This window comes from Biomphalaria glabrata, chromosome 4 (genome assembly GCF_947242115.1).
Source record: "Biomphalaria glabrata chromosome 4, xgBioGlab47.1, whole genome shotgun sequence".
NCBI classification, from domain to species: domain Eukaryota; kingdom Metazoa; phylum Mollusca; class Gastropoda; family Planorbidae; genus Biomphalaria; species Biomphalaria glabrata.
In genome coordinates this window covers 19,377,931-19,404,635 of record NC_074714.1, presented here as the reverse complement: position 1 = coordinate 19,404,635, position 26,705 = coordinate 19,377,931, and the positions used below count along the sequence as shown (strand labels likewise).

General features: G+C 32.8%; 2 protein-coding genes across 4 annotated transcripts in view; one reads left to right on the top strand and one right to left on the bottom strand.

Moving 5' to 3' along the window:
* Window positions 1-9,321, bottom strand: part of LOC106073852 (ubiquitin carboxyl-terminal hydrolase 19-like) — a 32,303-nt gene extending 22,982 nt beyond the window's left edge. The window contains exons 1-9 of one of the 3 annotated variants that reach the window (XM_056028017.1): window positions 8,748-9,321; window positions 5,485-5,622; window positions 5,237-5,364; window positions 4,635-4,797; window positions 4,451-4,497; window positions 3,956-4,056; window positions 3,635-3,706; window positions 2,323-2,435; window positions 488-780 (exon numbers count right to left, since the gene is read on the bottom strand). In XM_056028017.1, coding sequence (XP_055883992.1) covers window positions 488-780; window positions 2,323-2,435; window positions 3,635-3,706; window positions 3,956-4,056; window positions 4,451-4,497; window positions 4,635-4,797; window positions 5,237-5,364; window positions 5,485-5,622; window positions 8,748-8,973 — 1,281 coding nt within the window. In that variant the 5' untranslated portion in view covers window positions 8,974-9,321. The remainder of the gene's footprint in view (window positions 1-487; window positions 781-2,322; window positions 2,436-3,634; window positions 3,707-3,955; window positions 4,057-4,450; window positions 4,498-4,634; window positions 4,798-5,236; window positions 5,365-5,484; window positions 5,623-8,747) is intronic. The other 2 variants (XM_056028015.1, XM_056028016.1) reach the window with 2 other exon arrangements.
* Window positions 9,322-10,248: 927 nt separating this feature from the next.
* Window positions 10,249-26,214, top strand: LOC106073854 (universal stress protein Slr1101-like). The gene is made up of 4 exons (XM_013234508.2): window positions 10,249-10,484; window positions 20,180-20,260; window positions 22,273-22,379; window positions 23,927-26,214. The coding sequence occupies exons 1-4, from the start codon at window positions 10,418-10,420 to the stop codon at window positions 24,134-24,136; spliced, it is 465 nt and encodes a 154-aa protein (XP_013089962.1). The 5' UTR covers window positions 10,249-10,417; the 3' UTR covers window positions 24,137-26,214.
* Window positions 26,215-26,705: the final 491 nt, after the last annotated feature.

Genomic DNA, 26,705 nt, shown 5'->3' with positions numbered 1-26,705 from the left:
GATTTAGACTTAGGAAAAATGATTTCTGGTATGATGTGAAAATAAAGAGATATTAGCTACAGCTATTGAGTTATATAGAATAAACTTAGCCTAATGCTAAGTCAAGTAAAGATGAAACTAAGGTTATTATTTTATTCTGGAGCTAAAATTACGCTTCAATTAATGCATGGAAAAAAATGAATAGATTACATTTCATTTCCTTAAATTGTAATATTTAATTAATAAAATTAATTGAAAAACAAAAATTGCGCATTTGATTATTTTTTTTTTCCGTGTAAATTTAGATCAATAAATATTTTTAAAAAAAGCAAAGCTTTGAAAATTTTTTAATGAAATGCAAATGTTCAATGTGTAATCAATATATTGCTAAAACTAATTATGTTAAGGCATCTATTCTGAGTTTGTAATCACAAATACAAGATGTATCGGATGAAATATGGAACTAATTTTGCTTAATAAACCAAAAAACTTTTTCAAGGCTACTAACATTCCAATCAGGCTGATTCCGCATTTTTAAATTATCTCCAAACTGAGAGATAGGTGAAGGGTCATCATTATCATCATCAAGCTGACTGTTAGAATAGCCTGGTATGGGCATGGCTCTTCTGTCCTGATTATCATCATTTACTTCAATATCTGCCATATCGTCAAACATAACCTTTGAATTTTTTATCTTTTCTAGATTTATAGCATTGTCCTTCACTGTTTTGGATGATGACGAACAGTTAGACTTTGTCAGTGGCATCCAAGTGTCTGAACGGGATGAGTCTTTGACTTCTGCTTAAAAATGAAACAAAGAAGATATAAATGAAAAATAATTGTGGCTAGGTTTAGGGTGATAACTAGTATTATTTTAAGATGGATATGAAAAAAAAACAAAACAACATCGGCCAATTGTATCTATGTTTTTCTACCCTGAAGCTAAGTTTTCTTGACGATAGTAAGCAGTGAGCAGATTTATTTCTGCAAGAATCCCTTAAGGTATAGATTATAGATTGTAATCTAATAAAAAAAAATTGTCATAACATGTTCAAAAAAGATCCTTTGTTGTTTAAAAACCTGAATCCGATTTAAAATTCTTTTAAAGAAAAAATGGAAAAATGTCAATTTTGATATGAAGCTATGTTATAAAGTTTATTTTGTGATAAAAAAAAAACAAATATAGAAAAATAGTTCTTGGAAAAGACCTTTTTAAATTGAACCTCTATGTCTGCCTTAAAATTCATAAGTGAAAGCATGCTTATGACATATTAAAAAATAGTAAAAATGCAGTCATTAGAGCCAAAACAAGGAATAGTGGGTCTGCATTTAAATGTAGCTATTCTGTTAATAATAATAATAACAATAACAAGGTTGCAAAGACAGTTTGTGTGGAGACAAACTCAAAATTGGCCCCTAAAGTGATCCACCCAGGCACGTAAAAAGGCAGGTTACAATATTTTCAGAAAGAATATCAGAATGAAATTCTATCAAAAACAAATGACACAGAAGAATGGAGGAAGAAAGTTGACGGATCTTGTGTGGTGCCCCAGTGGTCCACAGGCCAAAGGATAGGTGAAAGTGAATGTGAATTTAGATGTGAACCTGGTCTAATTAATGTCTTAAAATGAATATATAATTGCTCTAATTGTTTTGTAAAGGGACAATCTCTTATTCCTCAAGAAAAAACATTTCCTAAAAAAAAAATTCCTTTAGTTCAGTGTTCTATTGCTATAGTGAAATGCTGCAGTTCACGCGATAATATGAAAAATTACTTATAAATTGTTGTTTTAAATTATGTTCCAACTTATATGCATACTAAATAGATTTTTTCTCTTAAATGTAAAAGTAGTAGTTAGTATAACAGAACTTACTTTAACTTAGCAATACAAATGTAAAAAATTTTTTTTTTTTACCAAAATTCTAAAACCGTTTGCATAAATGTGTTAAAAATATGGTAAATAGTCATCTCCCCTACTAAAAGCCTCCAGTATTTGTTACTATTAATAGTGAATAGTTGTAAAAGTAGTGTATTTTTATGAAAAAACTGATTGCATAAGTGATTTAAAAAACTAGAGTTTTTGCTTTCAGAAAAGAAAGAAGTAGCCGTTGCATCAGAACTTTGAAGGGTCTAAAATATTATGATGTCGGATTTTCACTATATTTTCTAGTTTACGAGATCTAAACAGAATGGACGGACGGACAGACATACCACACAAAACTAATAGCGTCTTTTCCTCAATTGGGGGCCGCTAATAAATGGTCAATGTATGTTGGAAATTAGTGATAAGGTATTCAATACTTTCACACAAGTACAACAGGTTAAGAACAATACAGACGTACCTTTTACTGGGTCCTCCAAGGAAGACCAGGTGGAAGAAGTTTTTTTAACAATTTTTATCTCCACTTTATTTGGCCTCACAACGAAACTACATTTATCTGGTTCAATGTCTTTCCTGAAGAATAAAATAAGAATCAGAGTAGCTGATTAGAAAACTAAAAGAAGAACTAATAATTATTGATTATAATCAACGTTAATCCAACCCATCCATTTTAATTGGTAAACACAAAGTGTAACAAGCTAAATAGGCAATGTATGGGTGGCCTAACCTTAATATTTGCAAGTATAACACAATGCTAAGCTTAAAATTTGTATATAGACGTTTGAAGAAATGGTAAGTAAGCAAAAAAAATAACTGACAAGATTTAATAATAGTAGAAGGGGCCATAGTAGTGGCTTTTATTTTTAGACCATTTGTGAGTTCAAATCACATTTTGTAAGTGCCAAGCCATCAACAATGCCAGAAAATTGCCAGAAGCCACAAAAGACTTCTATAACAATGAAAAAGTGAATAATTTATTAGCTATGAATCACTAGTTGGAAGAAATCATATAGGCCAATAAAGCTCATATTAGATTTTTAAATTGCATACAATACAATACAAGAACGAGCTATTAATAATTTGTTATAAAAGTATTAATTTGTGCAGTAATTTTTTAATACATATATATATATATATATATATATATATATATATATATATATATATATATATATATTGAATGCTGTTACGTATTTTTAATAAAATGAGCAGAATCACAGTGGTAATCGGGTTCCACGATGATCTGCTGACCACTGTTGAAAAATGCAAACTAAAACTTTATAACCATACCACAAGGTCCGTAGGTCTGGCAAAGACCTTTCTACAAGGAACAGCACCAGGAAAAAGAAGAGGCAGACAAAACGATGGGAAGACAACATCAAAGAGTGGACAGGCCTGTCACTAGAAAAGATTCTACTTAAGACAAAAATCAGAACAAGAGAGGAATAGAGGAAGACAAGCCAACAGACCATGTGTTGTGTACCAACAGTTCAACAGACTAAGAGATATGTAAAGGTGATCTTACATAAATGTTTCTCTCTAAGTCCTAGTGTTACAAAAAGCAGCTGATGTATGCTTTTATTATAAACAGTAGTGATCATATTTGTGTGATATCACTAAAAGCACAGGCAAACTTTGTGTGATATCACTAAAAAGCACAGGCAAAGTAGTTTTTGTAGCTATTGTAATCTTCTGTCTGCAAGCCTATAGGCAAACTGTGCAGTTGCTACTAATGAATCTGTGCCTTACTTCAAAGGAGTAAAAAACTGTACCTTGTTTTTACTCGCCAAGTAAAGACTGTGTCTTTTGTTGTGTCTTTATGTTGCTGCAAAAATTTGGGATCTCTGAAAATATGAAACAAAGAGAACTTAGGCTGAAACAAATTAAGAAGGCTACATTCATATGTCAGATAAAATGGATTAATGCATGTTAAGTTTCCCTTTCAGACCTTGCGATCTATGGGGCAGATGATGTTAATGCCATCTGTTTCTAAGGAATTAATGCATGTACTTGGTACAAAAACAACAACTGTACAAAAGTTTAAAAAAACAAGAAATATACAGCAAATAAAGGCTGGAAAGACAACGACTAACCCAGATTGAAAATTGAGCCGAAAGCCTTGTGGAATGAAAAGGACCTTCACTGCGTCTTTGTCTAGTTCCTTAACATACACACAAACAGTGAATGTGTCACCCTGTAGAAAAAAAAAGGCTTAAAAAAATGGTAACAAAAACAGTAACAAAGAGAACATTTCTTGAACTTCAAACTTTGCCTTAAACTTTGTAGTTTGAAAATTTTGTAAGCAAAAATTATTACATGCTTGTAAAATATTTTACATGTTTTGGAGGATGGGAGCGGGCAGAGTTTGAACCGGCGCACAAACCGCATGACCAGGCAGCCTGTAAGCCTATATTAGTTATTTTGAATCTATTGCTTTACAAATTTCCTACTTTGATATTAACTATAATTTAAAAAAAACAGTAACTAGTACTAAATCACAAGTATCTAATACTCTGCAGATGTTTTTCTTTCTTTTTAAATAGTAAAAAAAAATTTTAAAAATTGAGAGATATTTATTATTTACTTACTCTTTCAATGAAGTCATGCTTGATCTGTTCTAAGACGTAGACTGGTTCTGTTGTAAAATAATTTTAAAATAGGACTAAATAATGTTATTCTTTTAAAAAATGTTTTGCGTCAGTAATAAAGAATAATTCAAAAATAAATTTTAATAAAGAAAGCATAGAAAATGGATTCCAAAAGATGTCAGACCTTCCTCTTTTTCCACAAGTTCAACTTCCAGCATCTCTTTCATCTTCGACTTTACATCTTCTTTGCCTGCTAAGCCAACATCATCATAATCTAAACAGTCATCAACTTCCATAGTTTTAGTACAGCTGCCCAGAGACAAGTCTTCTTGCTCATCATCTTGTGCCTAGATATAAAAATAAGAGAAACGTGAAATAATATCAAGCAGGAGAAAATCTCAGAATATAATATCAAGGTTTTAAGTTCAAAATTTTTTTTGGGGTGATTCTTGTCAGCAGTTGGATACTTGGTGAGATGCTCAGGTTCGATTCAGTAGAGAGTTGAATGCCATATGACACAAACTTGTCATCCTGAACAAATATATAAAACTCTGATGCCCAACATGGCAGAATACCTCATTTGGAGCCCACTTAAAACCTGTTTTTTACAGCAACATTTCCAATGTCCAAAGTTTTTTAGTGCTAATTTCAGAATACTTGAATAAAAATATTCCTTTAATCTAGAACTGCAAGAATGTCTTTACAAAGATTTCAAATGACACTAATAGGTAAAACTGATTAAATTACACTAATAGGGTGCAAACGGTGATTAAAATGTTTTATTACTTCCAGATATGGCCACACAGCTGGGTGAAGCTTGACCACAAGTAATTTGATAGCATCCCTCTTCAATTGAACTCTGCTTCTGTCTTTCTGAATGGCATCATAAAAGTGAATAATTTTAACTTTATCATCTGCAATGAAGAATGAAAAGTAACATTCAATTCAATTGACAAGGAATTAGGATGAGTATATAACAGTTTAACACAAAAAAAAACAACTTTATACTCAATTTAGTGCTTTAAAATATGAACCTGAAATTCTGATATTGGCTTCCTTTATTGTAAATGAGACATCTAGATCTTGAGTTTTGTAAGTCTCTGGGTTAAGTGGAAGCGTTACTGTCACACTGGACATGTCCTGTTCCCAAGAGTAACTGGGGACATTTTCATCTGCCAAAAAAAAACCAACAATGTGTCCATTTAAAAATAAAAGAAATAGAGATATTTTATATACCTAGATAGAATTTTTTTTATATTCAAAAATATCTCTATCCTCCTGGAATAAATTTGTTTTGTATTGTAAACATATTAGGTAGAACTTGGGGTGTTGATGCTGAGTGGGTTAAAGGGGAACCTTTTGTCTATTTTGTAGGGTTCTCAAGCAGTTGTTTAAAGAGACATTATAAATATGAAAAATCTTTTACACAAAAATTGCTGATAAAAGGAATCCTTGTAAAATTAAAATAAACAGGATAAACATTTGAGACCAAAATAAAATCTGCTGCTAAGGACAGACATAGACGGTGAAAAGAAAATATAAATTAACCACTGGCAAACAATGGTTATGCCTGCGGTAAATGGGGCAAAATTTATATATATATATATATATTTATTTATTTATTTGTTATAGACAATGTCAATATGGAATCTATCTTAGATTACTCTAAATCAGGGATTCTCAACCTGTGGGTCGCGACCCCTTTGGGTGTTACATGACCATTAGTCAGGGGTCGCCTAAGACCATCGGAAATTTGGGGTTTTGGTCTATTTATCATCTGAAAATATTTTTGGGACGTTTTTAACAAGCATATAATTGTACCATCGTTGGTATATGTTTTCACGTCTGTTAACAAAACAAAGGGAAATTACTCAGATTGATTCAAATTGTATAAACAATGAATCGACATCAAACATAAATTTAATCAAATAAAAAATAATGATGACACATATTTAAGAAGACAGATATTTTTTTAGTGGATACTTTGAGTTAGTGATTGTAACATCATTGTTTGAAGGTAGACATGTTTTTTAATTGATAGTTACTTCTTTTTTATAAGTTTGATGCGTTTAAATTTTTGTGAAGAAGTTTGTTGTTTTTTTATCAGAAAGCAAAAATACAGAAAAAAGCGGACCTGGTAGACATCTTTGACACCTTAAATAATTAAATTTTTCAATGCGAGGATCAAATACATTCTGCTTCCATTGGTCTCAAAAGATCAGCTCGTCCAAATGAAACTTCAACTTTGTCAAACAAAATTGGATGAAAACAAAAATTATATCTTGCCAACTTTATCTGCTTTCTGTGAGGAAATAGGGCTCTGAATCTATCAGATCGAATACAATGGTAATTTCTGTCAAAGAACATTTGTACTACGGTGCAAGTGAAATTTCACTTAACTTACAAATCTACATAACATTCTGTTTACACTTTCTAGAGGTCAAAGTTGAAGATGTTCTGGAGAAATAAAGAGTTTATTGAGGTCATCAAAAGTGATGCAGCTAAAAATGATTTCTTTTCAATGTCAGTTACACAATTCTGGATTCTGTTTGCAGTCGTATCTTATTTTGAGATAGCGTTTCTAACAGTAGGCTTATATCTTTGCAGATCAGGGTTTTCCACCTGTAAGTTATGGAGTCTAAATAAAGAAGTACACTTGATGCTGAGGATGACATTCATTGTTCTCTTACAATGACTCCCACAACCTTCGCATTAACATTGACGTATTAACAAGGGTGTAGAAATGTTGTTTAGATCATTTAATATCATCCTTCATGTTTTGCCATGCTTTTCAAATTGTGACATAAGCATGCGTAAGAATATGGTGAATACACAATAGAAAAGTTAATAAATGCAACTGATAAAGATAAATTTTTTTTATCAATTTAATTATAAAACCCATTTATTTTACACAACTTACAATTACATAAATAAAGCATTTTTCTGTGTTCTATCACTGGCAATACATATGTCATAGATCAGATATAATATAGACATTATGATAACTATTTTATAACATTAGCAAATTTACATGAACGTAGGCCTATGAACGAAATAAAAAATTATGGTTGGGGGTCCCTGCCTAGTGGGGAATTGTATTGGGGAAGGGGGGGGGGGGCGCGTGCCACTAAAAATGTTGAGAACTGCTGTTCTAGATGTAGGCAATCTAGGTCTAGAGTTACTCTAGAATGTCTAGAATAATAATAAATAATCTAGAATACAGATCTACTTCATCTAGATAATAGTAGATCAGATACAATGGCATGGCATACTCTAGTAATAGAATAAAAAGAATATAGATCATTAGAAAATTAGATCTAGAGAGGCTAAGTGCGCTTGAATTTGGCTTGGCTACCTATGAAGGGGGCTCCAGGTTCGACACCTGACTTGAGCAGAGTTGTGTTTACTGAGCGCCTAAAGGCAGCACAAAAAACCTACTCACAGATACACCCTCCCCCCACTGGTCCACAATTGAGATTGGACCATAGGCATACACTCTGAGCATGCTATAAGTAGTATAAGCATGAAAGTAGCGCTATATAAAAGCAATTTATTTATTTTATTTATTTATATATCTACAGATCAGATCAAGATTATAATCTAGAAACTTACAGATCTATATTCAGACTAATTACTAATATATTCTAGAATCTAGACTATTCTAGAATGTTGACTATTGACACTATTGTTGACACTAGAATGCACTAGAGTCACTAGCTAGCAGCTAGATTCTATATAGTTACTATAGTATATAGTAATAGGACTATACATCTAGATATATAGTCTTGTAATTTAATTATAGTATAGACTATACTCTATACGTCTATAGGATAATAGTGTCTAGATAACTAGATCTAGATCTTGATTATGTTCTATGACTATGTCTACATATCTAGATTTTATACATATTAATAATATTTATATTATTATTATATAACAATTATGTAGATTTAGATATTCATAATCATAATGATACACCCTATACTATCTTATAGTAGTTATACTATAATTTATATCATCATGAATATGATCTAGAATCTAGAATAATCTAGATCTACTTAGACTTAGATCTAAGATCTAGATTAATTAAATACTTAGATCTAAAATAATCTAAATAGAGCTTTACTTTATATGATATAGATCTATCTATGATTAGAATATACTTATATAGGCATAGGACTTCAGGACTAGATCTAGATTCTTCTATAGATCTAAATTATATTATAGATCTAATATATATTAGATCTAGAGTATATGACTCTATATAGAGACAGAGTCTAGCTAAGAATCTACGTGCCTGCTTTTAGCTGCATTGTTTTACTCTTTTTTACAAACACAGGTGAACTTAATTTGTCCAAATCCTCGACCTCGTTATTGAGATTTGGATCTTCTTTGGTGAAGTTCGCAGAATCGTCCTGCTCTAGTGAGTCTGCGACTGTTTCTGGTGTATTATTACTATTGTTTGACACAAAGAGTTTTGTTATTTTTATCCTTTCGGAAATGTCACGGTCAGCCATTGGCATTGAATGATAACGTTTTGATATGGGCAGAGGAGGACATAGATCTTGATCTATGCACAAATTGTGCTTTCTTTTTCTCTGGCTATGATCTATTTTTAGACAGTTATATTTTCACAATATTGCAGTTATATTTTTATAAAACCAAGGACAAGATTTACGAAGTTAATATCTGGTTCGGCCATTCATGAACATTTCCCGATATATTTTGTCACGGTCAGATTTAGGTAACCAATGAAATCGTTTGAGGCATATGTTACAATACAAGCCAGCCAATGGAAATTAGGATAACTGAACAATTTTAGACAAAAAACTAAAAAGGGCTGGGAAAAAAAAAAAGAAACTAGGTTACTATGTAGATATCCTAAGTAATCTAAGTCAAAGTGCCTTAAAACTTAAAAACACAAGTTAAAAAATATATATTTAAACAGGTTAATAAAATGTATTTATTAAAAATATATGTAATGTTTTTAAAAATAGATCTATCTATTATAGAAAATTCTCATTAATTTGTTAATGTGATAGGCCTACTACGGTAAACAAGACGAAAATAAAAGGGAAATTAATGCAGTTTTGTTTTGAAAGTAATGCTTTTGTTTATTTAGTAGTCTCCCTTTGATAAAGAAATTTATATATATTTTTTTTAAACCATACTAGGTCAATGTGTCTACGTAAATATGCCAGTTAAACATTTTTTTTTAAGAATCACATTGACACTAAATTTAAACAGTAGTAAGGCTTGTCTTCGAGTCCGCATATTAATGAGGAATGCAGTATTTCCCGTGGCTACGCAGCTCCAGCTGAAGATTACATATTTTGCCACATCCAGAGCGAGCATAACCATTGTCCGCCTGTGGTCGATTAAGATTTTCTTTTCGCCGTCTGCGTCTGTCCTCTGCAGAATACACTAAATCAATTATAGTTCATTCGTTGTTTTTGTAAAAAAAAAATGAGATATAAGGTCGCGTATTATACAAATACTTATATAAAATTATATAAATCTCAGAACAAAAAAAAATGTAAAAAAATAAATACAAATCTTACTAAAATATGTATTAATATAGTGTATATCGGCTTTATTTTGGCAGTGTAGTAAAATATCTCTCTTGAGAGTAATTCCACTTTTGTTTATATGTAAAATAGCCTACATTTTATGATAATAAATGAATTTTGATTTAGGAAACAAACATATAAATAGGTTATCGAACAGATTCTAATCCCCCTTTTTTTTTTTGGCTCTGCGTTTTACATAAATAAATGTGGCTTACAATTCACGAATACCTGGCTAGAAGTTGAATAAACCATAAAAGATAGTACTTTAGCGTATTCGGTTAGTGTTGTTGATCAATCAGTTATATTATATATATCTAGTGTTGGTACTTTTGAAAGTAGAGTAACGTATTTAAACTATTTGTAAGATAGACAATAGATTTAATTGTTCAGATTCACAATGGCAGAACCACGAAACATTGTCATTGCAATGGATGAGAGCCACCATTCTGATGACGCCTTCCAGTGTAAGTAGAATTATTAGTAGATTATAGTAGATAAGTCTAAGTAGACTAATTTACACTAAATAATTTTTTATTTACTAGATCTAGTCTAGTGACACTACACTTCACTAGTCTAGAGTAGTAGACTCTGAGTAGAGAGTAGTAGAGTCTAGATTCAGACAAAGACTCTAGCTAGTAGTAGTAACTGTAGTGCAGTAGAGTCAGAGTAAGAGTCTAGATTCTAGAGTCTACTTACCACTGACACTGTCTACTACTGACTAACTCACTAAGTTGGCTAAGACAAAGAAGACTAAAAACTCTTACAAAGTAAATTAAAAATTCTCTATTCTCTAATAATAATAGTAAATAGACTTAGATCTAGATCTAATTGACTTCATAGTCAATAATAGTCTTAATTCATTTTTTATAAATCTAATATTATCTGGTTAATGAGTTATCCTACACATACTATATTAACTATATACCTATAATATATATAGACGTTGCTTCAGACTATTTCACATTGTCAGTCTTGTCATGCATGTATTGTAAAACAATCATTCAATGACAATAAGCTCTGACTGTGGTTTTCCTTGCTGATTCAGGCAACCCATGCTATTCTCCTAATGAAATGACACTAGGGAAGAAGGAGCTCTTGTACCAATTTGTTCTAGGGTATGGGATTAAAAATGTGCCTCTATGAACTCTTTGTGTCTTTTTGATTATTTTCTTAGGTTTTTTTTTCTTTTCTATTTTCGTAAATTATGGTTCAGTGTTTTATGTACATTATTTACTTTAGATCTAGATTCTACTTTACTTTTTATTCTTCTGTCTCTAAGTTTTTAATGATTTCACTACTGGTGTTACTATTATCAAATTTGCTCTCACTCTCACATTGTCTAAAGTTATACTTAGAGAATAAGATCTCTAGATTAATTATTATATTATTTATATTACTATACTAGTTTAATACTATTGTAACTTTAGTTTAGTATGTTATTGTTGTTATAATAATGTCTAAATTTAGTGAAATTCAATGTTAAATTACTTCCTAAATTTACTTTCTTATAGTTTTTACTACTACTAGATTCTATCTTATCTTGAGATAAAATAATTAATTGGAGATATATAATATAGATTTAGACTCTAGATTCTATAAACCTAGAAAATCTAGATGATATTACCTTTGTTCTAAAGAAATAAAATACCATGTGAAATTGATATCAGAAAAAGCACTCTACAAGATTTTTTTTTTTTTATAAGGTTTGTAACACATTCCACATGTGGTTAATTCTAAACTCTTAAAGATCTAGATTATATATGTGGTAATAGTATAGGATCTCAAATTCTATCCTCTGATGTGTAATTGTCATGTTGAAGTTTCCAGCTAGCTATGGTGCAAAGATATTAACTGATTCTAGACATACACACACCATCAATGCAAACCAAACTGAACTTGCTTTTGCCCAAATGTTATTGAAAGAAAAGCATATAGTAATAGTGTATAGAGTGAATGAGAGAGTGCTAATTTTTGAACTAAAAGTTGCAGCTTTGTCGTTATGTTAAAATGACTTGATTTAATTTCAAAAGGGGATTCATTCCAGTTCTACAAAAGGTGTGTGGAATGTTAATGTGATCAAGTGTAGAGTGTGTACTTTAGCTAAATTGATAAGTCTGGCTATAGATAATTTTGTGAGATAAAAGGATATGTATCTTGAGATAAACATATACAACATATAGATAGTATTGTATTTACAACAGGGTTAGGGCTTCTCAAACATTATGCCATTTGGGACTACTGGTTTGTAACATTGTATAAGCACAGATATGGAAAAATAATGTAATACACCCAAGATATTATAAAACTGAGGAGTTCATGGACAGTCACTCTGGGAAGCATTGTAGGATAGCAGTTTTTGTAGTTAGCTTTAGTCAAAATAGATATAAATTGCAATACCAGAGTGTGGAGTAAATTTGGTTAGTGCTTATTTAAGGCTGTATATATATAAGAAATGTGGAAAGGGTACAGCTAGGCTGAGTGTGTGTCTAGTGGCTGATGTAACTTTGAGTAGGACTATCCTAATTAAATAATCATTAATGTTTGTTGAAGGCAGTAATTTTTGTTCAAATTATCAGCGATGGGCATTTAATTCTGTCATTTAACTTTTTTTTTTTTCATACTTTCCTACATTGATATTGAAAGCTGTATGTAATTTTAAAATAAAATCAAGCCTGTTTGGTTTGAAAAAAACAACAACAACAAACTTTTGTGTCAATATATCAACATAAAGCAGTATAGTAATCGCATCGTCAAATTGTAAGTAGGCGTGGACAGATCAAAGAGATCAAAGAAGAAAAAACAACGAATCCCAATCCTTAATTTTTGGATCATGTCCGTGGAATGATTGGACTTCCATCACTGACCTCGATATGCATCATCTTTCTTTATTTGTGTAGCTTAAAGCAACTAGTTTCAACGGTTGGTGTTTATGACATATTCATGTACAGATCCCCCGTCCTCACCTACACACTCACTTCTCTGCACACCGGCCTGCAGATCATCCAGTTGCATACATTCTCACTGTCCCATATTGTCCTGACGTTAACGATTAATGGGGCACCCCCCCCCTCTCCCCAGCTTTACTTACATCTTCCATTGTGTGCAAAGCGTTGAGTCTGTTATATAATGTGGACATTGCACGACTACACACTTGTAATGTTGTGTGTGGGTGGGGGGGGGGAAGAGGTTAACGAAAGCAAAGGGCTTTTGGACTTGAGATGGGTTTAATTTGTGGAGAAGGGGATTAGGGAGGGAGGTGGGAGTTGTGCCAAGCATCTACTTTGGAACAGTTTTGTTCATGGTAAGTGTATGACTTCGCATACCATTACAAGGAAGACGTGCTGTCATATCTCTGACCCCCTTGAACCGTGTATTTGCTTATAACGGTATGATCTAGATAACAGAAGAACTCTAATCGTCAGTTTAAGCGTAACGCCGGGCGACTTGAGCTACTGATAAACGTCCAAGCTATTCTTTTAAGTTTAGTCTGTAGATCTAGTTCTAGTAACCAAATTATGTCCCTTTCCGTATAAAAAAATAGGTTTAAAAAGAAACAAAATTTACCGAACTTGGCTTGGTAAACACAAAAATCATAAGTGTAGAAAAAAAAAAGATCGTCGGTCTAATTCAGTAGCATGCAATGGTAACGACTTGTTTTTTCTTCCTTTGTGGAAGTTTAAACAAAAAAATTGGGTGAAAAGAATTGAAGAGACAACAAAAGTTATATACTGATAGATCGTTTAGCATAGACGTTATTTGTTTCAAAGTTTAAATGTTTTTTTTTTTAAAAAGTAGAATAAAGTATTAGTAGAATAGTCCTATATAAGAAAACAACAATATTATTACATCAACATTCACTGATCGTACGTATTATTAATTGTAGCCAAAACAGAGGGTTTAAAAAAGGATTTTAAACAATAATTTGGAACTAAGTCTACGAAAGTTTCTGTCGTTTCTATCGACCTGAGATTATAATAGAACTGCCTTCTTTTGATATGTTCAAGTTGTTCTCTTATGTCGTGTGAGGCTTGGAAAGAGTCAGGTGCCTTACAAACTTTCTGTATATCTTTTTTTTTTTGTTGTTGGATATACTTTCGTTCCATTGTATTATTTCCGGACGGTTAGCCACCATCTTCTTATAAATGACGAGAGTGCTGCATTATTGTGTTGTAAATGTTTAGTTTCTAGATTATTTCATAAGCTGCATTAAGTTATTCTTCTTTGTGTCCCGTTTTACTTGATGAGAATGCTTACATGTTACTGTTGCGTTGCGGCGCATGTCTATACTGCTAATTATTGAATACTCGTGATGTCTTAGTGTTTCTTTGTTTTCAACATGTCCATAGATTTATTATGTAATTTTACCTTGTTGGATTATCTTTAAAATCAAAATGTAACATTTATATGGAGTCTAGGTAGGATGCAACTTAAAAAAAATAATTTATAAGCAGTATATATATATATACTTGAAGATTGAAACAATTTCCTTACGACACTCTGTAGAAACAAACAAGTTTTAAAAAAATCAATTTCACCAAAGATGTTGTTCCACAATGACATGAACGTGAACAGTTGAATGAGACCCAAGTCCAGCTAGTAACATTGAACAAGTCAGGCCTACTTGTATACTGGTATTGGCTTACGTCTCAGTCAACTATGTCACAAGTGCCATAGCCTTTTTTTTAATGTGTTTTCTGTTAAGTAAACTTATCCATCACGTTGCCGTTCCAAGCCTTTTTTTTAATGTGTTTTCTGTTAAGTAAACTTATCCATCACGTTGCCGTTCCAAGTCTTTTTTTTTTATGTGTTTTCTGTTAAGTAAACTTATCCATCACGTTGCCGTTCCAAGTCTTTTTTTTATGTGTTTTCTGTTAAGTAAACTTATCCATCACGTTGCCGTTCCAAGCCTTTTTTAAAAATGTGTTTTCTTTTAAGTAAACTTATCCATCACGTTGCCGTTTCAAGCCTTTTTTAAAAATGTTTTTTCTGTTAAGTAAACTTATCCATCACGTTGCCGTTCCAAGCCTTTTTTAAAAATGTGTTTTCTGTTAAGTAAACTTATCTATCACGTTGCCGTTCCAAGCCTTTTTTAAAAATGTGTTTTCTGTTAAGTAAACTTATCTATCACGTTGCCGTTCCAAGCCTTTTTTTTATGTGTATTCTGTTAAGTAAACTTATCTATCACGTTGCCGTTCCAAGCCTTTTTTTTATGTGTATTCTGTTAAGTAAACTTATCTATCACGTTGCCGTTCCAAGCCTTTTTTTTTATGTGTTCTGTTAAGTAAACTTATCTATCACGTTGCCGTTCCAAGCCTTAAAACAAATCACGTCTATTAAGCATGCTATGTTCTCAGATTAAAGCGTATCCAGGCACATGTGCCGTGTTTCTTGAAAATTGAAACAATTTCATTTTGACACTTAAAGCATAAAAAATATTTTTTTTTGCCAACACTGTATTTGTTACAACGTGTCTTGAAAGGGTTAGAACCTATTTATCAGATAGCGCGGCTAATGGAAACACTGAGCCAGCTGTTAGCGACACTTCCTGTCCGGAAGTGGCTTCGTTCCTGAATACAAAAAAAAAGAATGGAAAAAAAAATCAATATCTGCGTCTTCCTAGTGAACACAATATTGACGTTCTCATGTCATTGGTTGACGTAGTTTGTATTTCTACCCACTTGACGTCACGCTTGGGCAGGGGTAAAACTTATTTCTAGATAGATCGGGTAGAAATAAATGAGTTATCCAATAAGTACACCAGTAATTTAGGCTCACGGCGTGTTTTCTTTTATAAACTTTTGACTTGGTAATACTAAAGTAGTGTTAATAATATACTCTTGTATAACTGTGAGCAGACGACTAGGAGCGGCTCAATGCGCTAGAAAATTAGCACATCACTTGTGTGTGTGTGTGGGGGGGCAAATCCTCCTATCCTACCATGTAGTTCCTCAGGCCGAGCTGTTGAATATCAAAAGATCCATTATTAGAGATTCTCATCTATGGCGTCAAATTTATAATTAGCTTTTCGATGTATCAAATGTACAGATTATATGAAGTTTTAAGCTATTTCGATGTATCAGATGTACAGATTAAAGGACGTTTTAAGCTATGAATATGATATCTTGTGTGTGTGGACTTTTGGAAGCACTGCCTTATCATTGTCTACATTTGCAGCTCATATTTTTATTTGTTCAGTTGGCAACATTGAGGTTCAATTTAGTGTCCTTGACATTGTTGATTTTCATCGTGGCTGGTTCACGGAGTGCCAGATTCTTCGTGAGTGTAGCGACTTTCTCGTAAGGAACTCTTTTGTTATTAGTTAACACCCCCCCCCCTTTTTTTTTTTTAAAAAGTGATTAAATTTTGTTGTTGCAAAGTTTTCTTTTGATTGAGAGCGAAGTGGAGAAAACACAAATAACAATTGAGTCTACTAACAATCATCGTTTGAGAACCACTTTCAAATTTAAATCACGCCTCACGTGAAGCAAACGAGTTTTTTCCTTTCTCATTAAAATGGACACAGTTATTTTAGGCTTTAATGAGTCTAATCTGATTGACAGATCAATAAAGATAAGAACTGGCGCAAACACATCTATTGATTGAAAACATCCTGACAGTAGCAGTTCATCACCATTTTTTGTTCTTTCAGATGTGACACACACGTTTAAATACCATTCTCAGCGGAGAGATGCTTCACTGTAAGCTACCGAGGCTTCTACTTGACTTTCCAATAGTTGATTTGTATTCTACAATGAATACGGATGACAAGGTCTTACTCTTATCTGTGAAATGGAAAAGCTATTGGAAGATAGCACGTGACCACTAGCCTTATTTTACAAACGGGGGCATGCTTTGGGTCATGCGGTGGTCATCTCGACCACTTGATAGCAACAGCTACTGGGCGTGATTCACGACTGACCTGCCCCTTGCTTCTTTTTTTTTTTTTATTTCCCGTAGATCGCACAATTTGCAGTAACACTCAGTAACATTGTATAAAGTCTGTACAATGCTAAGTGAATCGACTAGGTAGTAAGCTTAAGTAAATATTTGTAGTTGTCGCGGCAAATCAAAACGATATTTGACCTTTTCATCTTGATTCCATTTTCGTTCTCTAATTGTTGTAGTTCTTCTGTACGACTTCTTCACTGGAGACAAGCAGCTGTGTGTCTTTCACGTCTCTCTCTCTCCCGCCCGCCATTGATTGTCCTGTGGTTGACAAATATCCTTCTTATTTGTTTAATGGCGATTTGTCCATTGTATTTATTATCAACGTGCGCTATCATAACTTTGTGCGTTGGTGTTTCTTTAGTGCTCAAGAACTAGGAAGAGCAAAACAAACAGAATGAAAGATCGAACTAGTTGTATTTTTCAAATAGATATGCAGTACATATTTGAAGCCGACATTTGAATCAGTTCAAAGGTCAACTTGACGCTGGGCAGTACCATAGAAGTGTACATTTACTAACTAGTTTTATTAACAGTACCTTGAACTCGTATACTTCTCTCCGTACGCCCTTTCACTGCCCTGATGAACAGAATCGTTAAGTGATAACGTTCTAGGGTAGGCCTACTTGTAGCTGTGCTTTTATGATTTAACGGTATTTACTGTGGACGGTGTCCATTATCTTGCACCTTGACACGGCTGTACTCTGATAACTTGACAACGTCTCTCTCCTGTCACCAATCTCTCCTGGTCGCTTTGAATTTTCGAAAGAAATAATGTTGTGTGTTTATCAAGGACTAATGCAAACTGTGAATGAAAATTGGCATTATTTAATATTGACTGCTTTTTTTTTTAAGATGATTGGGGGGGGGGGCTTTCAAAGGGTAAGAGGGAAGAGGTTTATGCACACAGCTTTAAATATAAAGTTTGAGCTCTACTTCAGATAATAGTTCATATGAGTAAAAAGCCATTGCCGTGGAGCATTTACATTTTTTAAATGCTCACGTTATAGAGCGTGTCTGTTTAGATCAGCGATGTCCAGACTACGGACGATTTTCAGCTCTTGAGGAAACTTCTGCCCGAAGTACATAATGACGCCACAAAGTTCTGGTTCCGCTGTACCTCATCCACACACCCGTGTGTAAGAAATGAATAAGACCCCCCCCCCCCACACCATTTTTTTTTCGAAATAGGTTGAGATGCTCTGGTGCTATAGATAGTCTTTATTTTTCTGGCCTTTATCCTCCCCCCCCCCCCATTAAAATCTGTAGACTGGGCAGTGCTGGAGTTTGAAGTTCCATACCTAATAGAGTTTTGCCGATTTAGGTAATTATAAATAGTTGACACTGGCATTGAAATTATTGATACAAATAATTGACAATTTTAGACATGTAAAAAGAAAAAAATCCGTGTTCCAAAATTTCCTACTGCAGCGTCTATTATAAGCTCATGGCGTAAATCGTATGTTTGGCTGTACAGCGAGAGGGACATCAAATAAGTCAATTAAGAAATCGCATGCGTGTTTAGGTGTACTAAGTGGGCTAACGTATGTACAGTCACACGTAGTCAGGCCTTTAATCTGTTGACTAGTTTCAACAAGCCACTCACTATGCTATGAGGAGTTTGACTTGAATAGCGTTGACGTCCAAAAACTGGTGTCTCACGAGTTCTGGGTGCCACGAGCTCATGCAGACATGCTATTGGTAAGGGTCACCATTGGGCCATCGCCTCTACACATTAGCATTTGTGTGAAGCACATTAAACACATTTTTCTGCACTCAACCACTCTTTCATCTTGATGGGGAAATACGAGACAGAAACATTCAACTGAAGGAGACCGTCAGCTACATAGTTATTTATAAGTCCGCCTAAAATCCTGTAACTTTTCATAAATACGTTAGAAAAGGTACAATCGTCAGGGGTGAGTCCAGCTTAAGCCACTTTAGGTTGTGTGAAACTACTGACCTGTGTATAATACAAATTTAAAACCAGATGGACAAATTAAAGTTGACAACATTTTCGGCAGCTAAAGATTTCATGTGGGGATGTTTTTTTTTTTTTTAAACCACGATCACTTGTATAGATTCAACACCAGTAGTGTCAGTAATCATACATAATTCTAGAATTAGTGCTGATGTGCTGAGAATACACTGCAGTCAGAGTACTTCAAATATATATTGGTTTCATGATAACAGACACATATGGCTACTATAATTGGTCAGTAATGGTCCAGTATTCACCAGCTGGTCTTAGTTTGTCTATTGTTTTTTATGGATGCGTGTAGACATAATAACCAGTCTTATAAATAAATGCACTCTCAAGAATGGAACTTGTAGTTTTTTTTTTCTTCAAATCTCTCTTTGTATGTTTGCATATGTAGTTTTAAAAAATGAATTTCTCAGGCTTACTAATTGTTGAAGATTTGCTTGAAACTCACATAGTGTATGGAGTCTTATTCAAGATAGGCTTGAGTTTGTTTCAATGTTTAGATTTCCTCTGGCCTGGCTCTATAGTTGAGAAGAAAAAGCTTTGTTACTAGTGTTGTTTTTTCTGGCGCATGTTTTTGTTTTAGCTCTCATTTTATTCAACTACTAAGGTTGAACTCCAGGCTTAAGATGCTTAAGGACTAAGTTCTGCTGTTTTGATATGAAGGTGTCTAACTTTTATAGATGTGAAGGTGTTAAGATGTTTAAGGACTAAGTTCTGCTGTTTGGATATGAAGGTGTGTAACTTTTATAGATGTGAAGGTGTTAAGATGTTTAAGGACTAAGTTCTGCTGTTTGGATATGAAGGTGTGTAACTTGAAAGTTATGCTCACTGGTATGGGCTCATTTCAATCATTTCAATAAACTTCAGATCTTACAAGGCATGGGCTTACAATCTGCTTGGAAAGAAACATTTTGGTTTAGTTAATTTCACCCTAGTCATAAACTGAGAACAAAGGATAATGAATCACTGGAATGTATTGTAGTTTTTTAAATATCTAATTCATATCTTTCTGGAAAAACTGTCTGCTCCAGTGCATGTAATAACACATTCAGAAAAAAAAAATGTGTGACTTGTAGTAAGATGCTGTTTATCACTAATTATTATTTAAAGTCAAGACATTTTTGTTGAACTATAGAAATTCTTATTTTGTGTTTGTGTCCTACATCCAACTGCATTGAATATCTCCCAAATAAAAGTAAAAAATGTATTTATGTTTGATGTCCACAGTCTTTATGAAAAATGTGTACAAGCCCCATGACCATGTGATCCTTCTGTATGTCCCAGAATACCACACAGTCATCCAATCACGTAAGTCTTTTTTTTTTAGACAAGAATATTAACTGACTTAAATATCAATGTATTTATGTATGCTCAGGCTCATATATTTTGATATTTTTTATTTTTTTTTCAAATTCAGCTGTTTTATTTTTATGCATATTCTAATTTATATTAATAAATAAATCTATATGGGGAGAGAGAGCAAATGGACAAAGAAACTACTCTAAAGTTTAGTACTTCATAAGGAGTGCTTCAGTTACCTTTTAAATCTTGTTTTATATTTCTATAGATATTGAAAGACCTAGTTGTTGAAGTGTAAATCATGAATGTTTCAAGACTTGATTTAGTTCTCAAAGAAATAATATTTTGAGTTCCAACTTAATTATTGCCTACATACAGGAAACTATTTGCCATAAGTGACATATACAAACTGCTCCTAAAAACCTATATACATGAAACTATTTGCAATTAACACTTTGAAGATGTCATCTGAAAATATTTTTTTTCCTTAATTGTGTGGACCATTAGTTTTAGGTTTTAAAATCACCTTCTCAGAATTGAATGTCTGAATCTATCAGTAGAGTACTGGGTATGCTAATGTGTTGCTCTCTGACATTGTCAAAGTTAAGCAGATAACATCTTCTTATCAAAATGGACAAAGTAGTTCAACTTTGCTTGTGCTTAGGTTATTTTTTTTTTCCCTTAGTCTTTTGAATCATTGGGGCTCCACACAAGATCTGTTGATCATCTTCTTCACTCCTCTGTCTTTTGCCTCAGATAACCTTAATAATAGTTAATGTCAAGCTTAGGAATTCAATAAAAAGTATCTATATCTCTATTTTTGTCTTACTTTCCATATGAATTCCATTAAAGCCAAATGTCAACACCCAATGCTCTGTGTGTGTGTAGACTAAAAATAGTTATTTTATTGGTGGCTATAACTCTTAAAAATGTATTTTTACCAGTCATCATCTTCAACCCTGTTCATAGTGACGTCAAAAATGTTGCATTGATACTAGTTTAGAAATAAAAAAATGTATACATTTGTCTTAGAGTGATGTGTTGACCAACTTAGCTAAAATTTATGTATTTATTTTTAGGTTAAAGTTTCATTTGCTCTCAAAAGTCTTTGACCTTAGAAATTTTTCATTTTGAAACTTTTTCTATTCTCATCTGCTTTTTTTTTTATAGGAGTATAATTTATTAACTCAAATAAAAATATAAAAGCTGTGGGTTGCTTTATTACAGGGTAATGTTATTACTAATAGAATCATATATAAAAAAATTTCTACAAAAGTTTGTATGGGTCATAAATATTCTTTCTACTTCCATTAGTCCATACTTAATGCTTGGCCTAGTAAATGGCTTGCTTACTTTAGAAGTAATAGTGCCTTTGTCCAGCTTCAAGATCTACTTCAGTCAATTTAAATATTTACAATATTGATAAATATTTTGAAGTACATGATAACCAAAATAACATACATACATAAAGTAACTATTTAATACAATCTCATTACAATTTATGGTTTTACTAGTTAGATATTAGATGAATTTAAAGTTTATAGAATCGTGGGATAATGTATTATTTAATAATTCTGCAGATTTTTTTTTTGTTTTGCAATACTGATGTGTGGTTCCTATTTTTTATGCTGAAATCTTCATATTTAGAAGATATGGTTATTTGTGTTTTAGTTGCTAAAGTGGGTTAAAGCAAATGGGTCTGAATTTTTTGTATGCACTATTCCACAATCATATATTTTGTTGGTTGGTTAAATTGTATGTTTTTAAATTGATATATATTTTAATATGTAATGATCTTCCTGTGCAGATTTTGTAGCTAACATCTTAGGGGAAGAAATGTGAAGGAGCCCATTTATTTCTTTCATAGTGACATTTGGTAGGTTTGTGTTGACAAAGTATGTTGAGAAGATACTGAAGTTTCTCTTGAAAAAGGAATGAATAAATCACTTGTATGTTCCTGTATAACTGAATGAAAATCAAAAGCAACATTTAAAATAATTTTGTTTCTTTCTTGACGCCAGCTATGGTGATGACAGATGTCAGTGTCGTCACCGATCTCCTGCAAGATGAGGAAAAAAGAATAAAAGGCTTCTTGGAACAGCTGGGTCAGAAACTGAAGGCTGCCGGAGTAAGTAAACTACATATATCTGTCTACAGAGTGTGTCACATGATTTGTGTCAGCTGTTTTGTCAATATGCATAGTATTAACTAAAACTGAACCAGAAGTAAAAATCTATATGAGAGAAACATTACCACCGTTACCCTTTAGGGCAATGGTAAAATCAAATTTGTCAAAAGTAGATGTAAGTATGAACAAACATAGCTCACAAAAATCAATGGCAGCTTTTTGCAAAGGTGGCACTAAAACTAAAAAAAAAAATCTTGATGCTCATAAAGCTGGTGCAACAGATTACTTTATTTCAGTTGCTAAAGATTTGCACATGACAGCACAATGACCCACCACATCTACTTTTGTTTTGATAGAAAAATTAGCTGTGTGTGTTTCTAGAATTCTAAGTAAAAGTCATAAACATCTAAGATCATGAATTTAACCTCAGCATTTTGGCTTGGAAGTCTTGTATGCCTACATGTACCATGACAGTTCAATATCCTTCTTTCATTAAGATTTAAAATAATTATAGCTCTATAGCTCTTTATCCCCTGGATTATTTTGCTTTAACCCTAACCCTAGCTTGGTCTATTCTCCAAAAAAAAATAAATTTTCAGTGGTTATTGGTATGTGACATTAAGAGTAACAATCATGATTCATGATATTAACCATAATAAGATCATCATTGTTCTCCTCCCATGTGGTCCTTTCTTTTTCTCAATGAAGATATTTAGATTTGTACCACTTATTGGAGACAGGCTGTATAGTTTATTTATAATGAGGAATGTGTGTAGATGATTACAACAAAACAGTGACTATCAGTCTCGGGTTCTCTTCTGCCTATCCACATTTCAGACAGCCTTCCTTGTGTTGTTCCTGGTCGATCGCATTAGCCTCTCAAGGAAGGACAAATTATGCAGTTAATGCTTGTCTCCTCTTGTTACAGACTGCTAGACTCTGTAATTTCCTTCATGTCACTTTGGACTGAAGGAAGCTTCTGTCTCTTGTCAAAAACAGCAATGTCTTGGCCCAGTTCTGAATGGTGTGCAATATGTAGGGTGGCAGTGCAATATATATATTGCATAAACTTCATAGAATCCTAAATGCTGCTGGCAAAATCATTGGCAAAAAACAAAACCCATTTGGGCAGTTGTTTGAGACAAACATCTATAAAAAAGCCTACAAGATCCTCGAAATAAAGAATCACCCTTTGTGTCAGGATTTTGTGATTTTACCATCACAAAAGAGATACAAGACACCGATAGCAAAAACAATCATACACAAACACTCTTTTGTCCCCCTGGCAATCAAATCATTAAATAAGAACAATCTGGTATAAACTTTGTCACATGTAAATTATGAGTGAGTCTGGTGTGAATGTACATTTTGGTTTCTTATAGTTATAATGTTTTTTGTTTGGTGTAATGCACAAATTGTAAGACAAATTTCCCTACGGATAATAAAGATTATTATTATTATTATTATTATATATATATTTCAGGAAACTGAATGTTGTCATTATATTTTATCTCTACATTTAAAACGCATGTCTATGTTTTCTTTAGATTGGGGGTAAAGTGAAAAGTGTTGGAGGCAGTCCTGGAGAGGTTGTGGTTAAAGTCGCCAACGAAGAGAAAGCTCATCTCATTGTCATTGGCTCACGAGGCATGGGCACCATCCGTCGCACGTTGATTGGCAGTGTCAGCGACTATGTCATGCACCACTCTCACATCCCTGTCCTGGTGTGCAAGCACCCTGATGCCCACAAGCACTAGGCATGAGTTTCATTGGACATATTTTCCCCCCTTAAGCTGACCAAAGTAAACTTTATATTTATATAACATGATTGAAAATATATTCACTATGTTGCCCATTAAACTGGTTGCTACAGAAACAAATATTTCCATCAGGTATTGTGTGTTTTGTCTATTTGTTAAAGCAGACTTTTTATTATTTTTTTTTTTTTGGTTCTTTTTTACCCTGATTGCTTTTTAGTATACTAGTACCAATCTACCTGATGAAAAAAAAAGTTTCTTGGGATTGTTTTGCCACTAGGTCAAGCTACACTATAGGAGTTGTAATCACATTAGATCAATTTATGCAGTATTGTTGCACACATTTTTGCATTGCATTGCATCTGGCTGAAATTTTCTTTGTATAATTTTCTTGGTATATCTTATAGCATCTTATATTCTGATGAAAAAAAAAAGTTAGCTTGTCAGAAATAAAAAATTGGAATTCAGTTAATGTTTAAGGTATAGTAAAAAGTATGTGTGAAATCTTTGATCTTTCAAAAACAAATAAAAGTCTAATTAGTTCAAACTTTATATCTTAACACTTGACCTAATTGTGAGATGTCCATAATCTTTGAACTGTGAAAAAGTCTTTGTAGAGATATGTTTTAAACAGATTGTGATCATGAACTTTATGTTCAGTATTATGCATTTTGTTCATTGTTCGATTCTCATTCATGGCTTTATTTTAAAAAATCTATTTGTATTCATTTCTTTAACACCAATAGTCCACTTTTTCTTCTGCTCAATGCCTCGGTAACTACTTATTTGTGAAAAACAACTTTTTTCTTGACTTATGTTTATTTGCATTTATTTCATTCTGAAACTGGTCATTAAAACTTTATTGGTAATAACTGCTTATCTTAAAGAATCAGTTTTTGATAATGTAGGTTAAATTGTAGCATTTCATTATGTACATAACTTTTTTAACTGTCTAAAATTTGTATACATAATTTCGTTTAAATCGCTTCTCTTTATTCAATTAGCATTTTCTAAAGTTATCTCTGTGCAATCTAGAGAGCTCAGGTACTATAAACATTGTTGAAAAGAATCCCCTTGTGACGTTTAAAAGTAAATTGATTTTGGGTGCACAGTTTCTTACTATCAAGGCTGCAAAATAAGAGGCTAACTGTTCATGTTTTGAGAGGTCAAAATATCCTTAGAGCAATATCTTTTTTTTAATGCCTTTCATTATTGGCTAAGTTATAGAGTAATACTTTTTTTTTTTGAAAGTGCCTTTAAAAAAATGTTAAAATGTCCAGAATTCAGTGCATTACCAGAGAACATTGCATCTTTTCAGAACAGATCAGATACAGTGAAAAAAAACAAAACACCATTTCTAGTCACATTGTGCTAAATTACTGGTGTGTACCAAATGGTGAGGCTCAACACTGGATGAAAGGTTTTCACATTTTTGTTAGCTAATGTTAGCTTGAATCCTTCCATGTCCAGTTCTACAATGAGTTTGTAAAGATGTTCTAGTGATCCACATGTAGCAATAAATGACTGGCTAAGACTGCTCTTGGGATTAGAAGTCTCTGGTGTCACTGTTAACTTGAACATAAACAGATATCTGTTTCAAACAGAGCCGACCTACGAGGCAAGTTATCCAGTGACACCTCTCAATACATTGATCAACTCCATACCTAGAGGAGCTAGTCAGTGACATTCCTATTTATTATTCCATTTTTTAAAATTACTTTTCTTTCGTTTTTTTAAATATACATTTAGCCTATTGTTATTATTAAGAATCTTTTGTTGTCTTCTGTGACATGATGAAAGATGTAAAAACATGTTCTGTGTTTGTATGCATGCTCTAAGGGGATTATGGCCATTCTTTGTAACAAGCAAACCATAATTAAACAGATGTTTGTTCATTTGATTGTGTATAAAAAATAGAGACCTGGGCCACTTTGTGTGTGTCAGGTAAATTTTTTTTTATCATTAAAGGATATTTTTTTCTCTCTATTATGTAATCACTTGTATAAACTGATACATTATGAGGTTTAATCCAAATGTGATGTTTAAGATGTTAACAGGAATAAATGATTTTTACTGAATGCTTGTTTCAGTTTTTTGTTCGCTATTGTATTGTCTAGTAGAAGTATAAACTGTATTTTCCTAAGATCTTTGCAGGATGGCAGTGTGGTTTTAACAAAGATTTCACTACTATTGGAAAATGTTTGATCATAGTGCAAATAACAGCAGGCCTCCTGATGGAATGTTGGCATTTTTCTTGACACAATTGCTATTGATTTACGTTTATATTGTAACACTTCATATTTAATAAGAAAGTCATTTAAACTAAGTAGAACAAAGACAGTTTGTGTGGAAACACAAACTCAAAATCGGCCCCCAAAGTGGTCCACCCAGGCAGGTAAAAAGGCTTCTTTCAAAGACAAATGAGAGAAGAAAGGAGGTTGACAGATCTTGTGTGGTGCCCCAGTAGACCAAAGGATAGTTGAATGTGAAGTTAGATGTGAACCTGGCCTAAATGATGTCTTATAAGGAATATCTAATTGTTTTGCAAAGGGTCAATCTCTTATTCAAA